General features: G+C 40.4%; 1 protein-coding gene across 3 annotated transcripts in view; it reads right to left on the reverse strand.

The window, feature by feature from the left end:
- Window positions 1-19584, reverse strand: part of brsk2a (BR serine/threonine kinase 2a) — a 217844-nt gene extending 198260 nt beyond the window's left edge. For all 3 annotated transcript variants that reach the window (XM_058408321.1, XM_058408322.1, XM_058408320.1), the window contains exon 1: window positions 19128-19584. In XM_058408321.1, the coding sequence (XP_058264304.1) occupies window positions 19128-19221 (94 nt within the window). In that variant the 5' untranslated portion in view covers window positions 19222-19584. The remainder of the gene's footprint in view (window positions 1-19127) is intronic.
- Between the last annotated feature and the right edge of the window lie 755 nt (window positions 19585-20339).

Below are 20339 nucleotides of genomic sequence, written 5' to 3' on the forward strand. Positions count from 1 at the left end.
ACACACACACAACCTCTCAGGGGCACAGTTCCCACGAGACCACTGTATCAGTCCCAGAGTGTGAATATCGATGTGTGTGCAGACGTGTAAGCATAAATAAGAGATGAGCTAAGAATAGTAACATTGTAAATAAGGTCTGCCCTCTCTTACTCCACAACACCCAGACAGTACAGGCAACACTAAACACACACACACACACTTCAGCCAAGACTTTCATAAACCTAGAACTACTTATAGCAAATATATTGAAGCTGGAGATTCCACCCCAACAGGGAAAAGAGCGTGTATAAAGGTGAAAGTATTTAATCATTTCATGGAATCCTCAAGTGCAAAGGATGTGAGATTTTACACTGACCTCAGACACCATCAACAACAGCAACCAGCCCAAAAAGGAACAACAGTCTAGATAATAACTAGATCATTTTTCATTTCAGCCTCGCAAAACTGGAAAGATCTACACAGCATGAAGCAAAGACAAAAAAGGTGTGTTAGATTAGTGCCTTAAAACTCCATGAACCATCCATGTGTCTTAACTTCAAGTGAGTTAAAATACTTCACTGTTCTGATTGGCTGTTTAGTTAATCGGATTATAATGCAGGCTGTAATGTCATTACAAACCAATAGGCTCATTGGCAAAGTGTTTTAAATGACATCAACTTTAATTAGAAATTACTGTCCACAAAATTATGATGAAACAAAAGTAAGACTAGAAGAAAAACCCTCCATGAAGACCCAGTTTGTTCATGTTGTTGAGAAATGAAGCATTTTGCAGGTTAAGAACTAAAATAGTATATTACATACACTGGGGGGGGGGGTGCAGTGTTTTTGGAGAGGTTTTTTTTCCACCCACCTGCTTGTGTTCATTTTGTGTTGGGGCCTAAAAACTATACCATTTAAATACTATACTATTTGATCTGTTTGCTGTGGAAAAACAGTCCATTATAAAAATAAATAAATCTGCACATAGAGCAGAAATACATATCCAGATACAGTGTTTCTGGGAGCAAGAAATTACGGCTACATATTACTACAGCCATGCAGAGGTAATTATATATCAGCCAACAAACACGTACAATGATGATGATGATGATGATGATGTTACCAAGATCAAGCAATGTCCCTAGGCTCCAAAAAAACCCTTTGTCCTGTTATGTAACCTCTAGAGAACACAAGCCATCTGCTCTGGCCAAAGAGAACGTGCCCCTTTCTTTACTTTCCAGCGTCTATTGTCCTCTGACGCTCCCTCCTTTTCTGGATTCTTTCCGTGTCACTCCTCTCCTCTCTTAGATAAACTTTGCTGAGATATTTTTTAAGCTGTTTGGAGATTTGGGATTCTGAAGACTTGGGCTACCAGCACAAACATTTAAACAAGGCCCTGAGAGGAAAAAGAAAGAGAAAGAAGAGAAGAGAGAGAGAGAGAGAGAGAGAGGCAGAGCAGAAACACAGGCTACCTACTTACGCTCTAACTTCAGCACTGCTTGTCCTCTCTATTTCATCTTCTCTCTCTCTCTCTCTCTCTCTGTCTGATTCGTAGAAAGTGAGTGATCAGAGAGTCTGCTAGATCAAAGGCAGGATGGAAATGTGCAGTTTAGCTCTCAGCAGCCAATCAGTACGGCTAGACAGAGCGCACAGCTCCAGCAGCTCCGATGAAGGCATCAGCACTGACCCGAGCTCAGATACACGGGTCCGTATCGGCACTCACGCGGCTCTTCTCATTAGCACAGGCGCAGTCATGTTCACACCAACTCGGCTAAATTCACATGCATCGGGAGAGACTTGGCTAAATTCATGTGCATTAGCAGAGACGGCTGTGGTCAAATATTAATCTCTGAGAGTCTGAGATTAATTTAAAATATATGAAGGCTATATTCTCATACAATAAGGATAGACATTCAAATACAGTAAGAAGAGACGGTGAAGGATCTCAAGTGGTTCAGCAATTTAGGATTGCAGCATGTCATCAGTTTGCAGGTCTGGACCCTGCAGCTGACACAGCCATCCATGAGTCCAAAGCAGCATAACTGATCTGCTTTGTTGTTGGGAAGCGTGATTTCGACCATCTTTTTCTGTCCCTTCGACAGTTTGAAAAGACAGAGTGGCTGTCCTTATTTGATGAAGGACGTTAGCCATCAACATCCAGGATTGCTATTTGGTGTGTGACGGAGGAAGATCGAGATAATAGGATGGGAGGTTCCCGATGACTAAATCGGGGATACAGATTTGACACAAAGATGATGTGAAGGAGATATATTTATTCAAAAATATTGTGTAAAATTAAGGAAGTGCGAGACACTGGCGCGTAATCCTCGTACGTGTCTGTCACGGCTTCACATAATTTTCCAGTAGCTCTTTGAACTAGTGCTGTTTGATTAAAGCGCAACAGGAAAGACGGGCCATGTGCCATTAACAGTGAAGAGAAAGTCTGTTTTTGAAGCCATGATTGGATCACACAAACATGCACATTCTTATGGCAGTCTCCATAGAAACCAGAGGCTAGGTAGGTAGAACATACCTCAAGCTTCTCTGCATGGCAAGCTCTTTCTATTTAAAGCCAAACACACACTCCTGGCTGAAGATCAGAAACAGGAGTGCGAGTCTGTCTGGACAGAAATACGTAAACAATGGCTATTTCATTCCAGAAGGAACAAAATAACTAGAACTAAAACTGCATTATTCATGTAAAGTGCATCTGAGCTGGTTGTGTTTGTGTATCTACGTCAGGGCTCATTGATTTTAAGCAAATAAACGATAATGACTATTTTGATTCCTACTGTGATTGTGATTATTGGCTGTGATTAACACTCATTAGTACACTTCCATTCGCAGTGAACACACTATGACTTCTTAAGCATGCCAGAATTCTGACTGGATGTTTGATAGTTCTGTGTCTGATTAGCTCAGTGAAGTCCTGCATGCACACCTGAGCAATGCTGCTCATGACCGCCAATGCACGGATTTGCAGCTGTGGGCATGTTGCAAAATGAAATGCATTCATCACTGCCTTTCTGCAGAAGCCAAAAAACAAAAAAAATCACAATTTTGATTAATCCGCAATTAATCACGCAGCCCTGGTGTGTGTGTTTGTGGTGATGCTGTGACTTCACTCTAGGCTCTGGAGCTACACCCACTCGTGTTAATGACACACCCTGTGGCTATCCTTCGCTTTCATATCACTGCAGTCCCATTAAAGGTGCAAAGTACACAGATAAACACACACACACACACACAGGCAGTGGTTTTTACTCTTCATAGTGTGACGGATTACGGATTAAGCAGTGAGAGGAACAATGAATGTTCAAGGTTTTGTTACAGTTCAATTCATTTTACAAGATAAGTCATAGAAAAATAACCAAGCGTTCAGCTAGATAGCTAAATGAAGAACACACATTAATTTAATCAAACAACACAATGGTTAAGATAAATATGGCCATGTAGCTAGAAATGCAAAAGTACATCCTCACACCTCTTCATTTAGTGTATGTTAAAAGCTTCAATAGCATTTGAAGGAAGGATGGTCAGCCAGTGAGCCAAAATGCCTCTTGTGGGTCAGCTCATGACGTAAAAACTATTTGTGATGCCATGTTTAAATAAAACAATACAACGTCCCTTTAGGTTTAAGCTAAAAATATCACTTACTGCAGGTTCTTCTTTATAAGTAGTCATTTTTGTCTATTTTCATGAAATGCTCCTGTTTTCGTAATCCAAAATAAGAAAACAGCAGACCTGATAATCACCTTCTGAATGAAACTTTTACTGTGTTGATTATTATTATTGTACAGTTTTGTATCATTTTCAGGGCAGGTATAGAGCAGGCTATAACACTAAGCATAACAGAAAAGTTTCTGGATGGTTGGATGGATGGATGGATGGATGGAGGGATGGATGGATGGAGGGATGGAGGGATGGATGGATGGATGTTAATATTACCATCCTAAGGTCTAAAATGGAAAAAATGTAGAAAAGGTCCAGGAAGCTGTCCTCAATAACACACACCTCCGTTCATACATCCTCACCTAAACCCCTAAATGACCGTGGTGCTTACTGATGCCATGCTAAAATATACTATACAAGGAGTGAAAACTGCATAAATGTGCTGAATATAACGCATGAATGCCCTGGGACTTGGACTAACAGGTTTTTGGAAGTCCAGCGTGAATACTCCCATTACTATTTACGAAGATTTAAGTGGCAAAAGCACTGCCTGTTAGTCAGCATAAGCAACATTACCTCAACTCACCAGCTCCACATCACACCACCTGGCCAGTACGAGCTCACAAGGCTGCTAGCATAGCCCGATACTTTATCAAAGCTGGTAATTGAAACAGCTTGACAACACCGATTTTTAAAGCTTGAAAATGCACCAATTAAACGTGTTAAAAAAATTCATCATATGAATCATGCAGAAGAGCCTTGAGGGGAAGACATTTGGGTCGAGGTGATAATCGAGCAGCGCAGAGCCAGAGAAGACCACGCCAGTCGATTGAGTCCCTTAGCCCTGAGCCATAAATCTGAGCAGTCCATGGAAGGGAATTAATGAATGGGTGGAGACACAGGTACAACTCCTCAAGCTGTAGATCAGCGCTCCCAGGGCATTCTTACAGACATTGGGAAGATGCAGCAATTCACATCTGAATGCCTCTTTGCCTTTTCTTTTTCTTTATTACTTGAAATTTTGAGTTGCAAGAGAGAATAAAAAAAAAGTCTGTGACATAAAATAAAGCAATGTAATCCCTAGGTAAGTCATTGCTTTGCAAATTTGCAGGCATTAAGAATTAATGAGGTCTTTATGTTTGGTGGCTTATGGACCGATATATTAAATGATGTTGCGTATAAAAAACATCCCCAAGCCTATTTGTGGAAGTCGAGGCTGCAATTTGATGAGGGATTGAGCTTTGAAAATGAAGTGTTGAGCAGCATTCTGGGGCTGACCTGAGCACTGATACACACTCCATCTCTTCAGGAAGAGCAGCGAGCAAGCTCCACAGAGTGCATTTAGAAGGCCAAAGCAGGCCAACAGCATCTGGATCTCTTCCCACTATCTTTAAACATTCAAGAGTTGCTTTGTTTTAGACTCCAGCCGAGAAGAAGGTCTTGGCACTAACACAGAAGGCCTGCGCTGCCTTTTAAGTCCTCAATACCTCAACACCCCGCCTTGCTGATAGAGTCATAGCATACGTCTCGAGCGACATACAAAACAGCAAAGTGGCTGGCCAACTTTATATAGTTCCTATCATCATTTCTCTTTATGTGAGGGGGGCCTGTGGCGTAATGGCATTCTCTAAAGTTCAGCTCTCTAGCTGGTCAGACATGGTGGATCATTTTGTAACCAGGTCCCAGTAGGAGACTTCACACCAGTCACCCACATACTTGTGTGTGATCTCTGGAAACACCATGTGATCTTAGCGCCAGGTGGATGCAGGACCTAATTGAAAGATACAGCTTGATTTATGCTATCTGCGAAAATGCTGTATTCTTTGGCTCATCTAGCCAAGAGTCATGTTGAGAGTTCCCAGCAGGAGAGATGCACAGGCAGCGCCAATCACGAGGGCCCCATGATACCAGGAAATTTACCAAGATTTCTATGCCGTGGGTGATTATTCTCCATTTTGCTCTGTATCAGCTACTCTCCAGACTTAATTGGCTCTACCCTGTGATGTGCTGTGACCAGTTACCCCTGTGTACTTAGGATAATGTAGCAAATCTCCTAGCAAGAAAAGAAAGCCTGAACTTGAAGTTCATCTTTATAAAGAGCAGGGGGGGGAAAAAAATGAGGCATGAGCTGATGCTCTCATTAGTCTGGTTACGATACGACAGGCTGTGTTGTAATGAGACACAGCAGTCTGCAAAAATGAGTACAGAAAAGCACTGTACAAATCAAACGAGCAGCTCCCTGGCTGCAAACACATGCAGGATTTTAAATGGAGTGGGGTGATGTAGAATAAAGATAAATTGCCCCAATTCCCAGGTCTTTCAAACCTGTAAGAAATTTGCAAATAGGAAGCGTTAGAGTCGCATACATTCAAAATGTTCCTGTTGTTCTGCTCATATCTGATTTCAAGGGACAGTAGATGCACAAGTGTTAATATTTCTAATTGAAATGAGCACACCAGTAAATAATGCTGCTTCACAATGAGTAATATTAAGTTTATATATTTCTGGGTGTGTACATTTACGATCTACATTATTAAGTACACTTACACATTCATGCAGTTATCTAATCAGCCAATCATGTGGCAGCAGCACCATCGAAAATCACACAGATATAGATCTATAGCTTCAGTTAATGTTCACATCAATCAGAATAAAGACAAAATGTGACCTCTGTGACTTCAAGCATGACATGGGTATTGGTACCAGAAATGCTGGTTTGAGTATTCCTATAACTGCTGATCTCCTGGCAATTTCAAGCACAGCAGTCTCGACAGTTTACACAGAATGGTGTGCAAAACAAAATACACAGAGTGAGCAACAGTTCTGTGGGTGGAAACACCTTGTTGATAATGGTTCGAGCTGCCAGGAAGGATGTAGTAACTCAAATAATCATTCTTTACAACAGAGGTGAGATATCGACATGTTGGTCCTTGCTTCTACCTAAAGTGAGCAATGCAGCAGTGCTTAAGTGCTTGCATCTGTCCAGCACCCTCACCTCCTTGAAGCTTCAATTTTAATACTAATAGCTCCATCAAGGGCATTGTGCTTGTCAGCTCATATATCACATACTAGCCAAGCCAAGATGATTGCTAACCATGAAACAATGCATTTGCATTCTGGACCTTTGAGTCAAACTGCTGTTGTATTTCCCATTAAGGACACTGAATGTCACTGAAAAATGGTGAATTGGATAAGAAGCTCTAGCTCTTTTGTTATTTGTTTTCCCCCCACAGAGAAATCTCACTCATGTCTCACTCAAGACCAGTGATTCTACTATTAAACACTATAATAACAGATTGACGTCAGAGCGCTAAATTCTTGTGGGAATAATCAACAAAAATACAGCCCCAACCACCAAATTAGCACCAACAACCACTAAACACATCAAAAATATTTTAATATAAACAAACTAAATATTGGCTGCAATAACTAGAAATTATTGGCTTAACGGACAACGAAAAACAGTAGCTGCAATTGTGTTTTCTCTCCTGAAGATATCAACAATTCCCTGGCATGTGACTGCATAGTAGTGTTACATACACTGGAAGTTGTGTATATACATCAGCATAGCTTTCTTGCAAGGGATTAGCAAATGTCAGGGTAAACTTTTATAGTTTGTGTGTGTGTGTGTGTGTGTGTTTAGGGAAGCTATTAAAGACTAAGCTGAAAAATATCAGTTTGCGGTTCATTTGTAAGGACACATTGTTATACAAAGCTTAAATCTAGATTGTGTCCTTATACATATTTACGAAGATATACAAAGTGCGTCACTATATAAGTCAGTGGATATTGGGGAGAGAGAGAGAGAGAGAGATTCAGAGTGATAGAACAAGAGAGAGCTACAGCTAGATGCAGAGAGAGATGCAGAAGGAGATACAGAGAGATACAACAATGCAGAGAGACAGAGAAGGAGAGAGATAAAACAGATATAGCCAGAGAGATGCAGAAAGATAGAGACAGAGAGAGCTATGGAGAGATAGTTACAGCGAGAGAGAGAGAGAGAGAGAGAGAGAGAGAGAGGCGGCCGGTGTTAATTGAATGGTTGGTATTTGAAGGTGCACTCTGCTTGCTCAGCTGGGCAAATCCCATTAGCAGCCAGTGAGATCTAATCACCCTGCATGAAATTATTAAAAACCTTAGTGAATCGCTCCATTCCAGCTAGTTAAAGGTGACACCCACTATTACGAATAGGCTGAAGAAAGATCCTTCACACACACACCCCCTCAACAACACCCCTCCACCACACACACACACACGCACCTTATAGCCCTGAGGCCAGAATCTCTGCAAATTTACATCAACCCCAAAAGCACACACACGCTACATTACACACTCATCCCACATGAACAGGCCTGGGGTTGTCATGGAAACCAAAGCCACATATTAGAGACCGATGACCAGTATCTAAAGTGTTCAGTCTACTTTTTTCTTCTTTTTTTTGTCATGTGCTACTCTCTCAAGTCTATCATTAGTGACATTTATATAACAAATAAAATTTATTTTAGCTGACTGGCAAATATGCGTAATCTTTGAAGCATTTTTAGCTATACACCCTTGATGTTGATACATTTAACATTAGAAAAACTCTAAACAATAAAATATGGAAGTGGACCTCGGTCAGGAAAGGTTTACTGTATGAACAGAATTTTATTCGATTAATAGGCTCGTTGTTTTATTGTGTATTTATTGCCACCTCTATGGCTTTTTATTCCTGTCCCTTCCATTCACAGCACACATTTGATAAAATCTGTCATAGATTCAAGATTTTCTACATTTAAGTAAATGTTACATGTCCCTGTTCGAATGAAATGATTTATTTATACCCAAATCTTATACCAAACCACAAGGAAATTACAAACACATTGCCATGGAAACACCCAACACACCCCTAAATTTTTCAGCATGCAGTGGCTGCCGTGTGAGTAAGCCCATCAATCTGTGATCGGAAAAGCTATAGGAGTAAAAGATTATTCCATCAAGTTCAAAACCTGTCATGCGCATGCAATGTATCAGCCTTCCAGTCATGTCCTTTACATCCCAGCGTCCCAAATTACATGTTCATGATCATGAAGAGGCTCAATCTATGCACAGGTTAAGGTATATGACCATGCACGACACCTTATTCCCAAGCCACCGAACTTCATTTCTAGTTCATCCAATGACCGAGCACTGCATGGACACCGTTATGGCCGAGTGAGCAAGCTGCCGAGGGGAGAATTGTGGAAAATCTAATGATATGGTGCAGGAATCTGGTCACATTTCTGCTGCATCTGGTTTGAATTTATTTGAAATGAATTGCGTAAGGAGATTACAGGTAAAGTTCTGTGTGGAGAGGGTCTTGGAGATAAATTTCATTATCCCGGACCCGGACAGATGGAAGATTGCTTCCAATTACACCTAGAATGAGCAATGCTGTCCTTTATGTTCAGTAGAGATCTGCATCGTCATCTGCATCCGAGCACAATTTCATGGTTCTGCTATTGATGTTTTCCCAAAGTAAAACTATTAAGTTACTAAGCATGATACAAAACTGAGCACATCAAAAAAAATACTCTTCTCTGAAAGTCAAAACACTCATATTACTTAGAAATCATTGCATCCAGAGAGACTTCAGGCATGGTGCAGACACAAGGGAGTATTATTACATTCTTAAGAATGAACATCTTAAATCTCTGTCTAAATGAGTTTGGATATCTATCTGTGCTTAACTTAGTAGCTGGATTCTCAAGCCATGACAGGCACCAAACCATTCAGATCATCCAGCAAGAAAAATAAAAAACCTCAGCCAGTGTTGTATGTAACTGAATCAGCTTTGTGGATACAACTTGCTCGACTCGTTCATTCATCTGTTTTTACCTTTGCAATGGATCCAGAGTCCATCCTGAGAACACTGTGGGATGCCGTTCCATCACAGCGCACCGTGAACACACACATTCACACCTAGAGCCAATTTATTAGAGCCAACCCACTGACCAGCATGTTTCTGGAAAGTGGGAGGAAACCAGAGAACCTTCATGATCGAATTAGGGACCCTAGAGGACTGAGGCGTCAACACTACCCACTGTGCTGCAATGCTAGCTCAAACACACACACTCTTCTCGAAATTGGTTAATGCAGTGAATGTTTATCCCTTTCTTTTTCCCCTTTCTGACTCCTTCCAGGAATTGCAAGTTAAAGAATATTATAAGCTTCTTAGAAATAAAACCAATGTGGCTATGGTTACCCCCCCAAAATTGGTATTTTGTGCATTTTGCTGAATCAAGTAGTTTATATTTTAACATAGACCAAAAATATTTGCAGGTTTTGTTCGACATTAAATATCAGAGAATACTAAATCAGGATTAGTGAGCACGATATTGAACCCTCAGTGAGAAGAAACGCCAATCAATCTCACTTGCACAGATGTGGGCGTGAATTCATTGCTTAATGAGAATTTAATGGAAAAAAATGACTCTTCTGCACTGACCACCTTTCTTTGTCCAAATCCTAAACAAAAGCCAAAACAAGAGCTAAAAACTTCCAAACAAATTTGTTTGCCTGTAAAAAAGAATCCACTTTAGAAAAAGCCGGTACAAGTCAAAAAGGGAGAACGTTCTAGATTGGACATGAAAGATGCAGCCAAGCATTGCATGTTACAAACTCAAAGTCACTGAGTGTGATCAAACCCTTTCATTAGCATATACACATTCAGGGTGGGGAGGAAAAAATAAATAAATCAACAACCTAATGTGGAGAAGCGACAAGCAGCACAGCCTGGTGACCGCAGAGCAAATAAACATTTGATAGGGTTCAAATTGAGAGAAAATTGACCGTGGCAGCCTCTTCGTTCTGCAACAATTCTGCCAGGTTTCCTACCAGTGTCAGAAAAAGCAGCAGGGCAACATGAATTTGTGACACGGTGCATTACCCCTTAAACAGAATCCAAAATGACCTGCACACACTCTCACCTCCCAAACCTCTTTAGACAGATCCTGGCATTTCATATTTAAGCAGGGCCAGATTGGATAGGTAGGGAAAACCTGCCCCTTATGTTTTCTGGAAAATTATGGATAAAACAATAATCACAAGTACTTTTGTTCAATATTGCAATCATCATTAATTATATACTTTTGAGAGTCAAAATAATCCCATTGAGAGAACATTTTAAATGCTAAACCTCAATAACTCCACTCCAAATAATAATAATAAGATATACAACCGAATGTGAATCCTTATTCGTCAAAGGGATTGGGTAGATGTGGTAGCTTAGTGGGTAAGGTATTGGAAAATTGATCGAAAGTTTGTGAGTTTGAATCCCGGGTCCACCAAGCTACCGCTCCTGAGCAAGGCCCTTAACCCTCAATTGTATAAAATGAGGTAAATTGTAAGCTATCTTGGATAAGAGCATCTACAAAATTGCCTGTAAATGTAAAATGTCGGATTTCATCCATCTAAAGTTATCGCCCATTTTATAAGGAACACCAGTGCTGATTCATGTAATTATCCAATCAGATAATCTGCGATCTTGGTGACTTTGGCCGTGGTTTGAGAAATTCTTGACAAGTTTCTGCTTTAGATTATGCGTTGTGTTGCTTCCGCCTGACTGGCAGATTGTATGAATATAAACATATGATACATAAGTCCCTAATACCAAGTCTGGATAAAATGGGAGGGTTGCATCAGGAAGGGTATCCGGCGTAAAACCTGAACAAAATCGAAACATGCGGACCCAAATGAACAACAAGAAGATACATAAAGTGGCCAGTGAGTATATAATGACAATAACGGCAGGCCATTTTCTAAAATATCAGGTAGCAATATTTGTAGACGTTTTCAGATAAAGACAGTTGTTGTTTTTTTTAAAGAAAAAAATCAATTAAATACTTACAGCAACAGCAAAAAATATGCATTTTAATGTCCAATCAAAGACTTATTACTTTCAATAACAATATAGTCATCAGTTGATGATATCAACAGTGTGTCAGATTAAATTTACTACAGTATCAATAATCTACATTTTAATTACTGACCCGAATTTTCTGGGGGTTTTTTTTTCAATTTTGTTTCCTTGACTGGAAGCACAGAGACACATCAAATAAAAAAAGTATATAGAATAACGCCATCCCATCCCACTGCAACCCAACCTGGCACAATCTCCACTCATGTATAATCTCTGAAGCATAACACAATCCAGACATGACAGAGCAGCAGGGTGGAGTCTCCACACATCACCCTACTCTCACTGCATCCTCTCATCCCTGCAACGTGTAGTCGCTCTGCCTCAGCCGTGACCTGCCTCCAACAGCATGCAGAACCGTACACCATGTCACATCCACCACCACTACTGCACTGCAAACACACTCTGATTTTCATATCTGAATATCTGAGTTTATGAACAGATAACCGCTAGAAAAATCTAAATTGATTCAGTTCAAATAAATATGCACATACTTTTCTATCCGTCAGGTGCAATATAGAGAAATAATGAAAATAAATAAATAAATAAATAAATAAATAAATAAATAAATAAATAAATAAGAACTTTGTTGCTTATTTATTTATTTATTTATTTATAAATCAATAATTATTAATTAATTGTTATTAATTATTAATAATTATTTATAATTTATTAATTTATTTTATAAAGATTTCAGATTGTAGCCCTACTGTAAAAGCGCATGCTCTAACAGTGGCTACAAATCAAACTTCATAAAAGTTCAATCTTCCACAGATATCACAAGCAAAATTTTAATTCACTGGAGTATTAAATCAGAGTGGTAATGCAGGTTTTTCCCTAATTTTCTACCTGATTTCCTCAACCACCCACCTGCTCTCCCTTACCATACAGATACCAACCTCTTCACATGCTTCCTCTGAGCTACGTGAATCCAACCATGCGCATCTTTACAAACTGCTATTCATGCTGTGCACACACACACACACAAACACAAACACTAACTACCCCCTTCCACATACATGAGCTCACAAGCACCATAGGATTATTCTTTTAAACAAATACATGTGTCATTACTTTCTCTGATACTTTCTGTGAATTGAAGAGGGTCGTGTGTTGTGATGACATCAACCAATCCGTCAAAACTGCAGGAAATCTGCAGTAATTTTTTAAAAAATTGCTCTGAATATCGTGAAGTTTTCTTGATTTTGTGTTCATTTCTGCAATCAGACAAATCGCTAAATCCTGGATGGACTGATTATAATAATCAGTACAGATACACAGCCTATTCATTAAGCGCTGAAAACAATGCAGAAATCAAGCTCCAAGCGACTGCTTCCTATCTAACAGCTCAACTCAATCCTCAGACTTTTTATTTCACCTCTAAAACTTGAGGTGGTTGCTTTCTTTATCAGTACATTTCCAATAGGGAAAGCTGTAGAGAATAAAAACAAACCTGAATCATGATTTCAGTATTGCTTCAAATGGATATTAAGGTACATGATCACTCCTTTTTCTGAACCAGAATTAAAAAAAAAACCCTCTAAATTTCACATTTATTCGGCTCTACCAAACACACCAAGGTGAGCTGTCGAGTCCAGGCAAATGTCCAGCGCTGCATGAAACAAGCTAGGCTGGATGAAGCTTATTAACAAGCCTGCGCTTGGCAAGGTTCAATCCAGCCGCTTCACCCAGAGAGGATGTTTCATCGTTAACCACTGCCTTCTGAGCTCAGGTCAGCTAATTTATTAGGTGCCTCGAATGCTACGGGTGGAATATGAATGCTCTGTGTTGATTGTCTTGCAAATGAATATCAAGGAAAATAATGACTACAGGAACCTTAACGCATGAATGAATTGTGGACTCAAAAAGAATAGACTTTCTTTGGCTGCCAGTGTATTCCACATCAACTCACACCAGCTGCCCTAACCACCGGAGTGTACTGATTTCTCCCCAGTGCATTCATCATCATCCAATCCGAAATGAAATGGTATAGATCTGTACCGCTGCAACAGCTGTAAGAGGTTTTATTGATCCGACTCACTGATCGGCAGTTATTTCTCATAGTCAAATTAAAAACTGCCTTCGTGCAGAAACAGCGAGCTGAAACCCAGACCTGAACGTTCTGGTACAAACTGTGTTGGGTTTCTTCTTTTTTAAACCCACATCATACGTATCATAACTCATAGCCAGGTATGACACCCAAGACAAAAAAACACAGACATTCCTATTGGATAGTCAAATAAAAATAGTTCTGGGAGCCTTAGACTCGACAGTTAAATTACACAGACGTTGTAATTTTACTGTCAGGGGGAACTTTCATTTTCCTGTCAAGAGCAGCAACATGAGGTGATACTGATATAATGAAATATATAACATTCACTTATGCAAAGAATTTAATTGTCAATTGTCTCTGTAAAGAACAGCAAGGACATTTAGAAATAAATATATTTTTGTCTTAGCTTAACAAAATCAGCATGATGTAAGATTTATCCAGGATGTTCTAAAAAGGTTTATTATGGAAATACGAGACAGCTGTAAGTTTTAAGGATTAGTTAAACACACTAATGTAGGTCTCAGTTTATTTATTACTGTGTATATTCCCTTAGAAAATTTTGGTAGATATATCAAAATCAGGCGGCACGGTGGCTTAGTGGTTAGCACGTTTGCCTCACACCGCCAGCGTCCTGCGTTCGAGTCTCGCTCCTGCTCACTGTGTGTGGAGTTTGCATGTTCTCCCTGTGCTTGGTGGGTTTCCTCCCACAGTCCAAAGACATGCTTCTAGGCTGATTAGAGTCTCTAAATTGCCCGTAGTGTCTGAATGAGTGTGTGTGCCCTGCAATGGGTTGGCACTCTGTCCAGGGTGTATCCTTGATTGTGTATCCTGAGGATAGATTGGATAAGCGGCACAGACAATGAAATGGGGAAAAAAACATCAAATTTGGGAGACAGAAAATGTTTGGAACTTCAGGAAAGATTGCAAGAAGGAAAACACTACGAGACATTTAAGAAAGGAAGAGATGACATGGTGATGTGATATGTCCCTCTGTTACATGAGCTGTTTTTTTTCCTATAATATTCATCTTAGATCTCAGCAGTTTGCTAGTGATTACAGTTTTATTTTTAAACATAATAATAAAGCTTACTGACTTTTACTGACATTGGAGACTCCTTCCATAAATGTTAAATAAATGACTCCTTACAGAAAGCTTCTCTATATACACAATACATTTATATTTGTTAAATAACAACATAAGTAATCTATTTATTATGAGTCTTTGGTTATGTGGAGTGTCAAGTTCTCGAGGATTAGGTGTTACTATAGAAACAGGTAATAGTGACCCAACAGTTCAGGCCCTAGGTTACTGATCAGAAGGTGGAGGGTTCGAGCCATAGTGTTTCCAAGGTGCTGGACTTTAACCTTCTTTACTTCATGTGCACTATATCATGGCTGATCCTGCACCATGACCTCAGCTTCCTAGCCAGCAGGCATATGCAAAGAAAAGGATTTCACTGTGCTGTAAAATGAAGTGCCTTCTGACCCTACAGATGTGAGAATTCAACGGCGATGAAGTATTTAGTCGTTATATTTTTAAAAAATCCCCATTATAAAATAAACAATGATTTAAAACCTTGATGTAAAAATAAATCTCTCTAAATCTAGTTGCGAAAAAGCCTAATATTATTAATAAATAAATAAACCACCACAAGATTAAGCCTTGCTTGCCTCCTCGGTAACTTGCCAGAATAAACTGTCTAGACAACAAAGTTGTCACGTAAAAACCCAGGCAGGCTTTACTTTCAGAGAGCCACATGGGGTTAATTGCTCTTGAGGGAGCCTCCTGCAGAATCGCCTGCACCGAAGCACAGCCACAGTGTCAGAGCTCCAGCTCCAGCACGAGCAAGAAGCAGCCATGCAGGACTCAATAAACCCTTCCTACAAGCGCCGCTGCACATGGACAGGGAAAAGGGGGAAATCCACGGATGTCACGAGCCGTCATTTTATGCCGTCGGAACTTATAAGGCTTGCTGTACTGCTTGTGTTAGTTAATGCTATGATTGTAGATGAGTTCGACAGGCTTAGATAAGCATGAACAGGCGGATTCTACTTAAAACAGTAATACGCCGTCAATTTATTGACAAGTCAAGAAGACAACAGATTAAAAGTTAGCAGTACTTTTTTTAAATGCAAATGTAGTCTTACTGATATGATAAAGGATATGGCTACAAAACAAAACATATGCACATATGATGTTCTCATCTCTTTAGCTTTTTAAAGGCACACTAAACCTTAAATTCCTCATCAGATTCACTGAAAATTCAAAATCTGATCATAGATAGATAGATAGATAGATAGATAGATAGATAGATAGATAGATAGATAGATAGATAGATAGATAGATAGATAGATAGTACAATTTGTGAGAAATCAGACAATGCATCATTAACATATTTAATCGAACCATTTAAAAGCATATTAAAGTATGAGTGAGGATAAAGCTGACTGTGCAGAACATCTGCATTTCTGGCATTTGGCAGACCCTTATCCAGAGGGACTTACATTTTATTTCATTTTATACAAGTGAGGGTGAAGGGCCTTGTTCAGGGACCCCACAGAGGCAGCCTGATGGACCTGGGACTCAAACTCACAACCTTCCAATCAGTACCTTCACCACTAAGCTACTACATCCCTGGAGTGTAAGAGGGAAAAAAAAAACTGGCAGTAAAGCAATGCCATATGGTAAAACTGATCCACAGGACAGAGAGTAGCGTTCCCAGCAAACGTACTGAGGCTATTAAGGTCAACAACAGCTGGTTAGTGGATTGTGCTCATCTGAAGCAACCTGTGATTAAACCAGCATTCAAAGCAGGTACGCTGACAATGGACTTCTATCAAAGCCGGCCAAAATTTTGTGTTATTAAAAATAATTACCTAGCAACTGAATACAACAGATTCCCAGTGTGTCTCTTTTTTTAAGCAGGCTGATATTGGTTTCATTTCTTTCTTTCTTTTTTTTCCTTTCCCAAAGCTTTGCTCAGCGTTTCCCTCGTTCGACTGTATTTCAGTGATCTGTTGCATATGTGCACTGTGGAAAAGAGTGGCGAAACTTTACTTTTTAGGCATTAACAATAAACAGTGGAATTTGTGGTCCTGCTGGCTCTTGATCCATGTGAGAGAGATTTTAGAATGGGAGATTACAGGCATGCTGTAGGATTTTAATCACATAATGACTGCAGCATTGTATGAGACTGGAGATCAGCCCAGGTGAACCGCTCTATACTATAAAAAAAAAAAACAGCTCTACAGTACACACCCAGAGTCAGTCAGTAAACCACAAACTGCACTCACACATCATATAACTACTGTATAAGCCACATATTAAATATGCTGCTTTTACAGTAAAATATCATGGTTAGTGTGTGACATATGTATGTGTAATTAGTTGCCATGTGCTGTATGTACATATAGGTGAGAACATACAGAAATAGATGTTGTAAAGACAGGGAGAGGTGCACAGTCGAGGTGTCAGTCACAGTCACACCCACAGTCCTCCAGCTATGCTTCCTCCTCCAGGCTCCTGACATACAACAACACTGGATATCTGCAGTGGTGTAATAAGTAGTATAGACTACTGCAGGTATGACATGTTCCTTCAAATCCTAAGGACTTCATGGCAAAAGTCATGGGGGCACAATGGCTTAGTGATTAGCACATTAGTCTCACAACTCCAGTGTTTCAGGGTTGATCTGCTCTGTGTGAGCAGAGTTTGCATGCTCTCCCTATGTTACAGGAGTTTCCTAATACTCTGGATGCTACCCCAGTCCAAAGACATGCATTGTAGGCTGACTGGTATCTCTAAATTGTCCGTGAGTGTGAAATTGTGCCCTGCAATGGTTTGGCACCCCATTGAGAGTGTCCTTCGCCATGTGCCCCGAGTCCCCTGGGATAGGATCCAGGTTCCTCGTGACCCTGTGTAGTATAAGCAGTACAGATGATGTATGGATGGATGGAAGCACTGGGGGAATCAACTGAATGTATAGCAACTTAGTAATATCTTAATATGCACATAACATTTCAAGAAAATATCTGTTGAATCGATCACACTAAATTTCCATGCATGCAAGCTTGTGCACTCAACTGTAACCTGCTGAATTAAGAAGCTACTTAAAGAGCAGCGAATTTAATGATGTTAAAAAAAAAACAAGCTCTCAAATTGTACCATCTATGGGAAAGCACTTAAACGTGAAGTGAAGTTAAACTGCAGGACCATAACTGGAAACCCCATAAATTGGAAATTTTGCTCTTCTCCACCTCACCACACTCCTGGTGGTTTTGTATTTTTGTGTGGGAGATGAGAAAAAAAATTTTTTTTGAAAGAGCAAAAGTGTGAATCCTCTGGGGAGCCCAAAAACTGGTTTGGCAAACAATATCTCTGGCAAACTGAAGCCGCATACTGAATTCAGAACCAGTGATGGATAAGTAGAATCAGATGTACTGATGCAGGTGCTTTAAGTCAGCGTTTTACAGTCCTAGTCATGGAAACCCCCTGCACATTTGGACGCTTTCATCATGACAGCCTTCTTAGTTTGAGGAGTTGAGTCAAGCATTTACTTAGAGCAGCAAAAACACTAACATTTTGGGACCACGGTAAATTAGGAACTGCAGAGTTCTCCACTAATGGCATATAAGAGAGCAGTGATGAATGATGTGTAGCAGAATCTTCAGTAAAGACAGCACAGAAATCAAAAGCCTGCCCTCGTTTCTCTCTGTCTCACTCAAGCCCTGGTCTCGTCTGGTGATCTGAGGCCAAATGTAAGCACCAGAGAGGACAGATGGAGAACCCTGCCTTCTCCCATGCAGGGCCACCGGACAACAGCCCGGAGTGTTGCATCACTTTTCTGCTCTCACAAGGTCACAATGACTAATACAGACTGCTTTTGGGCCAACGTGACAGAGGCACATAGGACAGATTAGACACTGTGGCAGGCTCACCATCCCAATGTACACCACACACATGGCAACAAGGTAACCTGAACTGTTTCATGTGGACCACCAAGGTGATGATCACTTAGGATAAGGGGGATTGGCTTTGCATTGAAAGCAATCAGCACTGTCAAACAGGGGTAGGGTGTAAAAAATAGTAATAACAAAATAAAATAAAATAAAATAAAATAAATCACAAGAGCATGTTGCAATCCAGCATCACATTTAAAGGGTTGCGTGCCTGGGCTTGGCTTATACATCCTCACACAGACACAGACACACACACACACTCTCTCTCTCTCTCTCTATATATATATATACGGAAAATATTAAAGTCAGCTCATAAAATACCATTACATTTGCTTCTTATAAATAAATCCAGAAACTGATCACACAGTCATCCACTTGAGTGCTTGTTCATTTAGTATCGAACAGAAGGCTACACCTCAGTACGGATGATCCAATAATAAATTAATTAATTGATAAAAACTTGAGTGTTTATGCGATTAATGTGAACAAAAAAAAATGCGGTTCGGATGAGAAGAGGTAAGGACAAACCTGTCTGTCCTTTCCCCAACGTCTTTTCCAAGCGGTACGGTCCCACGTAATTGGCATGCTGGGCGGCACTGTTTTCTTTCCCGGACGAGGACATGGTTGTCTTCTAAAAAGAGACAGAGGACAGAGTGATCCTCTTTAATCTCAGTTGAGAAGGATGATGATGATGATGTTGATGATGGTGTCCTATTCCCGGTTCCGCTGCCTGCCTCCTCCCGTCACTCTCACTCACTCACTCTGCGTCTCTGCTCTCGCTCCCGGCGCTTCCACTTTAACGGATAGTTTATATGTTGTTGCTGTTGTTGTTGCTGTTTTAAGAAATCAACTCAATGTGTCGTTGCGTCTCTGGTCTCCTTGACAGCAGCGGCAGTAGCATCAGCAGCAGCAGGTGAACGGAGTGTTTATGGTCCGAGGAGCATTGTGTGAGCGCCTGATCTGCTCGCCTCCTCGCGGCTGCTGAGACTGTGGCTCCGGGAGCAGCCGGTCTCCAGCGCAAAGGGTGGTGGGGACGCTCAACTACTATTCGACGGGGAGTTGACCAATCACAGAGCGGCGTGACATGATTGACACTTGAGCGCACCAATCATTGCGTTTGTCTCTTTGCCGCAAAACACGAGTTGCTGGTGCAGTGCTGAGGACCTCAGGTACACATAATGAGAGGGAGAATAAAAATATTCACCCTTTTCGTTTTAACCGGAGGTTTATTGATGGTCACATTAAAACAGGAGGCTTAAAACAGATGTAAAATACAGAGGAGGGAGCACTAAAAAGGGCACAAGTCAAAACAGCAGGCATAAAACAGATGAAAGAGAGAGAGCAGTGAAAAGTGGCAAAGCAGAGAGATGTACTTATTAAAGGGGCAAAGCAGAGAGATGTACTTATTAAAGGGGCAAAGCAGAGAGATGTACTTATTAAAGGGGCAAAGCAGAGAGATGTACTTATTAAAGGGGCAAAGCAGAGGGATGTACTTATTAAATGGGCAAAGCAGAGAGATGTACTTATTAAAGGGGCAAAGCAGAGAGATGTACTTATTAAAGGGGCAAAGCAGAGAGATGTACTTATTAAAGGGGCAAAGCAGAGAGATGTACTTATTAAAGGGGCAAAGCAGAGAGATGTACTTATTAAAGGGGCAAAGCAGAGAGATGTACTTATTAAATGGGCAAAGCAGAGAGATGTACTTATTAAAGGGGCAAAGCAGAGAGATGTACTTATTAA

This window comes from Hemibagrus wyckioides, linkage group LG14 (genome assembly GCF_019097595.1).
Source record: "Hemibagrus wyckioides isolate EC202008001 linkage group LG14, SWU_Hwy_1.0, whole genome shotgun sequence".
Classification (NCBI taxonomy): Eukaryota; Metazoa; Chordata; class Actinopteri; order Siluriformes; family Bagridae; genus Hemibagrus; species Hemibagrus wyckioides.